The sequence below is a fragment of the Saccopteryx bilineata genome, chromosome 6 (assembly GCF_036850765.1).
Source record: "Saccopteryx bilineata isolate mSacBil1 chromosome 6, mSacBil1_pri_phased_curated, whole genome shotgun sequence".
Classification (NCBI taxonomy): Eukaryota; Metazoa; Chordata; class Mammalia; order Chiroptera; family Emballonuridae; genus Saccopteryx; species Saccopteryx bilineata.
This window is the reverse complement of record NC_089495.1, coordinates 33,440,024-33,448,811: the sequence shown is the minus strand read 5'-3', so window position 1 is coordinate 33,448,811 and position 8,788 is coordinate 33,440,024. Positions and strand designations below refer to the sequence as shown.

The following is an 8,788-nucleotide window of genomic DNA, read 5'->3' as shown; positions in this document are numbered from 1 at the left end:
TTCCTTCCTTCCCTCTCTCCCTCCTTCCTTCCCTCCCTCCTTCCTTCCTTCCTTTCTTTCTTTGCTTCCTTTTTCTTTCTTTCTTTATATTCATTCTTTCTTTCCATATTAAAAAACAATAACAAAGAAGTCTTTCATTTGGTTTAGATAATTAAAGCCAAGCAAGTAACAAATGCTAGTGTTTCCCTGTGATAGCCATGTTACAAACAGTTAAATATGGGATCGAGTATCTCTGGCCTCGGTTGCGGTTGCGCAGCTCTTCTTTAAGAGCTGAGCTGGTGCTGCTTGTGTTTCAGTGCTGTCCCATTCTCCCTGGTGGCCCTTTCTCCCTTAATGAGTTCCATGGCACTGGAGGCTAAGGAGAACAGGGAGTGGGTAGGTCCAGAAGGGGGCTGACCTAGGAGACAGGCTGATATTTTTTTTTACTTTTAGACAAGTAAGAAATGAAAAAGTGTTTGAGACTGTTCCCTTTGCAAAACTCTCCCTTCAGGTTCGAACTTGGAACTTTCCAGCTTTGGTCATGTATTTTATGCCCTTAAAGGGTTTGTACTTCTCTCCATACATATCCAGACGGTTCACTTTGAGTCCTAGAAGAAAGGAAGAATGTGACATTAGCATAATTCAAAAGAAGCACATAGCATAACTGTTTAAATTCATTTCAATTCAAAGGAAATCAGTGGGATAGAGATAGTAGTAGCAATGAACCAGAAAAATAGCTTCATTTACTTATGTCACATGAAACTAACAGATTCTTCACTCTTAGTAAGTATTTTGATAATAAAAATTTTCTGCAGGCCCTGGCCAGTTGGCTCAGTGGTAGAGCGTCGGCCTGGCATGCGGAAGTCCCGGGTTCGATTCCTGGCCAGGGCACACAGGAGAGGCACCCATCTGCTTCTCCACCCCTCCCCCTCTCCTTCCTCTCTCTCTCTTTCTTCCCCTCCTGCAGCCGGAGGGGTCATTGGAGCAAAAGATGGCCGGGGCACTGGGGATGGCTCCTTGGCCTCTGCCCCAGGCGCGAGAATGGCTCTGGTCGCGACAGAGCGACGCCCTGATGGGCAGAGCATCGCCCCCTGGTGGGCATGCCAGGTGGTTCCTGGTAGGGTGCATGCGGGAGTCTGTCTGACTGCCTCCCCATTTCCAGCTTCAGAAAAATACAAAAAAAAAAAGAAAGAAAAAGAAAATTTCTGCAACCAAAAGCTATCCTATTACAAGACCTGTTCCTGAAGTGGAAAGGGCAGAAAGTTATCTGCAGACTGAAGTGAGTATAAAAGAAAAATAAGACCACTGTATGTTTTCTCTAGTTATTGTACAGAATATATGAATTAATAATGATAACAAAATCAAGGAATTAATAACAAAATAAATTATCAAATGAATGAATGGAACTAATGAGTTAATAAATGAATACTTCTTACTCTCATTATACTAAGTAAAAAGTTTTTATATCATATAAAATTTTAAACTTTATTAAGTGTTTTAAGATGAAAAAGTTTATCATTTAAGTGAATTCTAATCACTTAAATTAGACAAAGCCTATTGGTAAATAAAAATAGAAACTTCATAAAAAGTCCTCTCTCTACCTTACAGAATTGTTCAAAGGATTAAATAGATGAAAAGAGCTTAAAACAGTGGCCAGCACATAGTCACTGACCAGTAAGTGGTAACTATTATTATTACTATCAATCCTAAGGTAGGTGGAGACTATAGTGAACCAAGTCAGGTCGGCCCAAGGGTTCTAATGATAATAAAAGGAAATGTGAAAGTCGAACAACTGATGTGGTACAACAAGTTGATGCTTCTCATCTCTCCCCCTTCCTGTCTCTCTCTCTCTTGCAAAAAAAAGTGAAAGCCTTCCAAAATTAGGGAAAAGGAGGGAAATTATTCTTTTTGTTACCAGCTGAGAGTGCAGAGCAGTCTCACCCTGAAGACCTAGGACACTCCGACGACCAACCCTAGGATGACATCTGCCGCAGCCCCTCTGCCCACCAGCACTGCCTCTCTCTCATCTGTGTCTTAGACACTTCTACTCAGGACACGTGAGCCAGCCGCAAAGCCAGGATTGAAAACTTTCCTCAGAGCCCTGGCCGGTTGGCTCAGTGGTAGAGCGTCGGCCTGGCGTGCAGAAGTCCAGGGTTCGATTCCCAGCCAGGGCACACAGGAGAAGCGCCCATTTGCTTCTCCACCCCTCCCCCTTCTCCTTCCTCTCTGTCTCTCTCTTCCCCTCCCGCAGCCGAGGCTCCATTGGAGCAAAGATGGCCTGGGAGCTGGGGATGGCTCCTTGGCCTCTGCCCCAGGCGCTAGAGTGGCTCTGGTCGCAACAGAGCGACGCCCTGGAGGGGCAGAGCAAAGCCCCCTGGTGGGCAGAGCGTCGCCCCCTGGTGGGCGTGCCGGGTGGATCCCGGTCGGGTGCATGCGGGAGTTTGTCTGACTGTCTCTCCCCGTTTCCAGCTTCAGAAAAATACCAAAAAAAAACCCCCAAAACAAAAAAACTTTCCTCAGAAATGTGCTAGACAAGATTTTACCAAAGATTATACATCAGGTAACAAAACCAAACTCGATAAACGGGGAGCCAAGGGAAGGCTTTCTGATGTCTTTGCCGTTTCGGTGATCTTCAAAGCCACTGAGGCTGTGGGGCACTTACCAGAAATGGCCAGCTGCTGGATCTTAAACTGCAGGTTAATTGTGGGGTTCTCATCTGGTTTGGAAGCTCCGGCCTGAAGGCTCATGGTTCCCTTCAAACTGGGTAGCTTTTGGGGATTTATTTTTCCTACATCCCAAGACAGCATCTTCAAATAAAAAAAAGTTACAGTGGAACTTTCCAAGTGAGGTCGCTGAGATCTAACTTCAGGGCATCTGTTCACAATACTAGAAGCTGCCTTGAGGGTGTTTCTCAACAAAGAACATTATTTGTTATCATAAATTATCTCAAGGAAAAAAACAATGTTTCTCTGATTAATCACCCCTTTCAGCAAGATATAAAGTCTATGTGGAGAGCTCCTGCACAGTTACTTCTGTTTCATATCAGCAATTCAAAACCTCCTGCTTCTTTTCCTACCTTGGTAACTGGGTCAAATGTGTGTGTCCCCTGAGATGGAGTGAGGCTCATATTCAGGACCCCTTTGGGCATCTGGCTGGTGACAATCACTCCCTCCACAGTCTTCCCCATGGTCTGCTTAGGTCCCACTGTTATTTCAAAGCGTCCAAGTGAACTACTGTCCCGGAAACTGATGTTATGTTTGACATACACTGGGATCGCCACCAGACTGGAAAAGAGACAGACAAAAGCCCATTTCATTAATGTACTGGAAAAACGGCAACCTTTACTCCTTCTTCGCTCTGTTGGCAGCTTTTCCTCCCTTACTTATTTCCTTAGTCCTTATCTTAGAAATTTAGCACTGCTCTTCCTGAAGATAGCCATAGGTGACCTCTAAAAGTGATTTGCTATTTTTGACCCAAAAACCCCACAAAATAATGCAAATCAAGAGGTTCAAATCTTCGTGTTCACTTGAAGAACACTCAAAACAGCCCGTACTGTCAAGGGTGTTCATATCTGAAAAGCCACCAAGTAGCTGAAGGATGTAGTTGTACAGAACCAATGTGTTCCATTCAGTTGTTATAATGTTGGAGTTGGTAGGTGTGTCCAGGCCAAACATTAGGGCTGAACACAGGGTCCATGGCCCAAAAGGAGTGCTGAGTTTTTGCTGCACATGCTTAAAAAGGCACAGAGCAATGCTGAACTTAAGGGTTTCGACGTAGGTTCTCTGGTCACTGAGCACACCCAGGTGAACACAGCTCCCAAGTTTCAGTGCAGAACTCCCAGGGCTCACGGGCGGGCGAACCCTCACATGAGCTCTCCCTGCCACACTGAGAGGATCCTGCTGAAAAGAGCAGACTGTTCCTAAACCAGAAGAGGAGGCTGCACAGAAGAACGTCCCAGAAGGAACTGAAGACACAAAAACTTATAGCCCAGGAGTAAATTCAGCATAAAATAAATAATAAAACTAAAAGCTGAGAATTAACTGCAGTGTTGCTAGATGGGATAAGGTTACAGGTTTGATCCCCACGGCTAGGTGGAGCCAAGGATCCTGTGCATGTCTTTCTCTCCCATCCTCTCCTTTGTTTATTTTTTACTTTAGATTTTATTTATTCATTTTAGAGAGAGGAAAGAGAGAGACAGACAGACAGAGAAGGGGGGAGGAGCAGGAAGCATCAACTCCCATCTCTGCCCTGACCAGGCAAGCCCAGGGTTTTGAACCGGCGACCTCAGTGTTTCAGGTCGGCACTTTATCCACTGCGCCACCACAGGTCAGGCTGTCTTCCTTCCTCTCTAGCTAACAAAACAATTTTTAAAAAAAGTAAAAGTAGAAAAAGAATTTTAGCACAGGAAAAAAATCCTAGTCATCTTAGGGTTTTTTTTGTAAAGCTAAGATGCTGTCTAGTAAGTAAACTAACTCTTCTAATGACTCTTTGAATCATATCCACAAAACCAAAGAGTATACTAAGCTTACTATGAGAAAGGAATTATGAACAAAAATGAGGAGTCAACATATTTGTCTTATTTTGTGACATGTGACCATTTGTACTTGAGAGAGTAATATTCATACATCATGGACATTTTATAATTTCTTTCTTTTTTTTTTAAGTGAGAGTAGGGAAGATAGTGAGACAGACTCCCACATGCGCCCAGACCCGGATCCATCCAGCAACTCCCATCTGGTGCTGATGCTTGGCCCATCTGGGGCCATGCTCACAACTGAGTTTTATTAGCGCCTGAGGCGGAGGCTCCACGGAGCCATTCTCAGTGCCCAGGCCCAACATGCTCAAATCAATCTAGCCATGGCTGTGGGAGGAGCAGAGAGAGGGGGGGGGGGGGAGAGAGAGAGAGAGAGAGAGAGAGAGAGAGGTGTGTGGGATGGGGATGGGGATGGGGATGGGGATGGGGATGGGGATGGGGATGGGGATGGGGATGGGGTTGGGGACGGGGGGAGAAGCAAATGGTCGCCTCTCCTGTGTGCCCTGACCAGGAATTGAAGCCAGGACATTCACATGCTGTACCACTGAGCCAACTGGTCAGGGCCCATTTTATAGTTTCTTGAGAGAGCTTTTGCTTGATTTCATCTGATCCTTACAAAAATCCTATGGCCCTGGAATTTTTTTCTTTTTGTGAGACATACAAATAAATTATCATGTTTCTGCTCAATACTGGAGAAACAGGTGCAAGATAACCAAATCTAAGAAAAGCCAGCTACAGAAGGGATAAATATTAAAGCATTCAGTTGGTGATTGTGCTGTTTAGTTTAGGCAATATGATATTGAGCTAAAAATCTTGCATAGTCTTAGACATGCTGCTTTAATAAAATTATACAACTTATAAAAATTATTGCTGATAATATGTATAAAAAGGTTTCCTGTCTTACTTTTAAGATAAATTTAGTATGCTTTGCCAGTACTTGTATCTTTTTTTTTTAGAAATTAAATTTAATGGGGAGATATTTGTCAATAAGAATACATAGGTTTCAGGTAATTATCTCTATAGCATTTGAACTGTTGATTGCATTGTGTGCCCATCACCCGAAGTCAAATCATTTTCCATCACTGTATATTTGTCCCTTTACCCCTCTCCCTCTGGTAACCACTTCACTATTATCCATGTCCAGGAGTCTCATACTTATATCCCACCTATGTGTGAAATCATGTTGTTCTTAGCTTTTTCTGATTTATTTATTTTACTTAGCATAATGTCCTCCAGGTTCAGGCATGTTGTCGTGAATGGCAATATAGAAGCTGAATTTTGAACCCAGATAACTCCAGAGCTGAAGTTCTTAATTATTATGAATATGGCTTACACACACACACACACACGCGCTCCATTCTTAATTATAAGGGCTGCTTACTTCTGGGCACTGACATGGTAAGAGAGCAGGCGAAAGTTTCCATCAGGAGGGATGAAGGAGAGGATACGCTCTGATTCCCAGCGCTTGAAACGAACACAAGGATGGAAGCTGACATCATCCAGCAACCTGGGGTTCTGAAGAGACCAGTCATGGAAAAGCAAGAAGTAGGAATGAAACACTCATATTTCTTTCAAGAGTAATTTAGATGCTGGTTTTACTAAAACACATCTAAACACACAAACCCTGTAGTTACTTATAGAAAATTCAAGCCTGACACGCTGTGTGGCTGTCCTCAATTATATCTTCTTGTTCTATTTCATTCTCACCACTCTGTCTTTTTCCAAAAGCATTTATTTTCCCATCCCAAGAAGGAAATCCGTGGTACAGGCTTTTACCATGAAGGAAAGTGTAAGGTCTGGCATCCCAGTCAGTTTGACACAGGCATCAATCACCCCCTGGATCTCAGCGGTGATTGTGGAACCTGAGAGGAACAAGACAAAAAGAAGGTGAGAGGTTTGAACTCTTCTCTGTTCTTCCCAACTTTTCCCTTCTTCCCTCCCTCCTTCCATCTCTTCCTTCCTCTATCCCTCCCTCATTCTCCTCTGTTCCTTCTGTCCATCCATCCAATTCATCTACCTAACACTGTCCATCCTTCCAAACATTTATCAACTGTATATCAAGTATGAGATACTTAGATGAAGTAATGGATATAAAAACTAATGAGATAATTAGCCTAAAGGAGTTTTCAATCCAGTGCCAGAATATATATATATATATATATATATATATATATATATATATATATATATTAGAAATTAAATTTAGCCTGGCCTATGATGGCTCAGTGAATAGAGTGTTGACCTGGAATGCTGAAGTTACCAGTTACAAACTCCTGACTTGCCTGGTCAAGGCACATATGGGAAACAACTACTACGAGTTGATGCTTCCCACTCCTTCCTACCTCCTTTTCTCTTTCTTTCTCCTCTCTTTTTAAAAATTAAAAATAAAATCTTAAATTTAATGGAGTGACATTAATCAATAAGAGTACATAGGTTTCAGGTAAACATCTCTATAGCATTTGAACTGTTGACTGCATTGTGTGCCCATCACCCAAACTCAAATCATTTTCCATCCCCATATATTTGTGCCTCTTTACTCCCTTCCTCCCTGAGAATATCATTATCTTAACCAATGGTTCAGAAAATTTCCTATGGGAAACTTCTCTCCCTCAGGTCACCAATGAGCTCTGTCGCTATATCAAATGGACACTTTTGTCTTTACAGGATCTTTCTGTAGCATCTGTCATTGTTGACCCCTTCTTCCTTTTCAAAATCCTCCCCTCCCTCCTAGTTTTCTACTTTTCTAGCTCCCTTTCCAAAGTGCCTTCCGCAGATTTCTTTCTTTTCACATCCTTTAAATGTCTATGCTTTTTCACAGTCTGGAACTTCTTTTTCTTTCACTCAACACACTCCCCTTGGGTGACTTTACCTACTGCCCCAGGCTTCAATTTTCTTTGATGGCTGATTATTTCCTAATCTTTTTTCCAGTTCAACCAATTGAACAGTTCCACTTGGCTGTCACAGAGGCACTTCAAACTCTACATATCGAAGTGAACTCATTATCTTTGTTCCTGGACCTGCTCCTCCTATTTCCCACATCTTCAGGGAGATACCCTCTATTCTGTGGCCTAAGCCAGAAAATTCTTTTTTTTTTTTTTTTTTTTCATTTTTCTGAAGCTGGAAACAGGGAGAGACAGTCAGACAGACTCCCGCATGTGCCCGACCGGGATCCACCCAGCACGTCCACCAGGGGGCGATGCTCTGGGCGTCTCCATGTTGCGACCAGAGCCACTCTAGCGCCTGAGGCAGAGGCCACAGAGCCATCCCCAGCGCCCGGGCCATCTTTGCTCCAATGGAGCCTTGGCTGCGGGAGGGGAAGAGAGAGACAGAGAGGAAAGCGCGGCGGAGGGGTGGAGAAGCAAATGGGCGCTTCTCCTGTGTGCCCTGGCCGGGAATCGAACCTGGGTCCTTCGCACGCTAGGCCGGCGTTCTACCGCTGAGCCAACCGGCCAGGGCCTAAGCCAGAAAATTCTTGACCATGTCTAATGCTTCAGTGCCCATATCCAACCAATGACCATGCTCTCTCTTTTATATGACTTCTATCTCTTAAACCCATTCATTCCTCTCCACCCTCACCACCATTGTGGACATCTATGTTTTATGACTTCAGCAACAGCTTCCTGCTTTCCCTGCCTTCAATCTTACCCCATTTCAAGCCATTCTTCACACTGTAGTTGGACAGATAGGCCTAAACTACAAATCTGTTCAATTTACTCCCCAACTTAAAACTTTACAATTCCTCCAAATAATGGCATGCAACACTCTTCATGATCTAGACATCTAGTTTTTGGTTTTGGGGATGTTTATTATTTTTTATTGAGGAAAAACTTATAGCAATATGAAAAAATCTTAAACATACAATTCAATGAATTTTCAAATATGTATACACCTATGCAAATATCACCCACATCAAGATGTGGAACCTTTTCAGCATCCCAGTATGCTCCTCTTGCCCAATCTGCTTACTGTAAGTCTTTAAAATTCTGACTCTGTTACCTTAGATTAAGTTGCACCTGTTTTCAGACTTCACATAAATGTATACAACCTTATACATTTAAGTTTCTTGCTTTACACTGTGAGATTCATGCACATTTTTGGGTCTACCATTAGTTCATTCTTTTTAACCACTGTATAGCAGTCCATTGTAGGACCATATAAAATTTATTAGACTTTTCTATTACTAATAGACATTTGGGATAGTTCCAGTTTTTGGACTAAAATGAAAAGCTGCTATGCCTTGTTTTAAAACCTTATCGCTTGCTTTTCTTCTTTTAA

The 8,788-nt window shown here is 42.9% G+C and overlaps 1 protein-coding gene across 3 annotated transcripts in view; it reads right to left on the bottom strand.

The window, feature by feature from the left end:
• AP3M2 (adaptor related protein complex 3 subunit mu 2) overlaps positions 1-8,788 on the bottom strand; it is a 73,532-nt gene continuing 64,744 nt past the window's right edge. For all 3 annotated transcript variants that reach the window (XM_066237416.1, XM_066237415.1, XM_066237414.1), the window contains exons 5-9: positions 6,290-6,375; positions 5,895-6,028; positions 3,056-3,263; positions 2,642-2,786; positions 1-587 (exon numbers count right to left, since the gene is read on the bottom strand). In XM_066237416.1, coding sequence (XP_066093513.1) covers positions 487-587; positions 2,642-2,786; positions 3,056-3,263; positions 5,895-6,028; positions 6,290-6,375 — 674 coding nt within the window. In that variant the 3' untranslated portion in view covers positions 1-486. The remainder of the gene's footprint in view (positions 588-2,641; positions 2,787-3,055; positions 3,264-5,894; positions 6,029-6,289; positions 6,376-8,788) is intronic.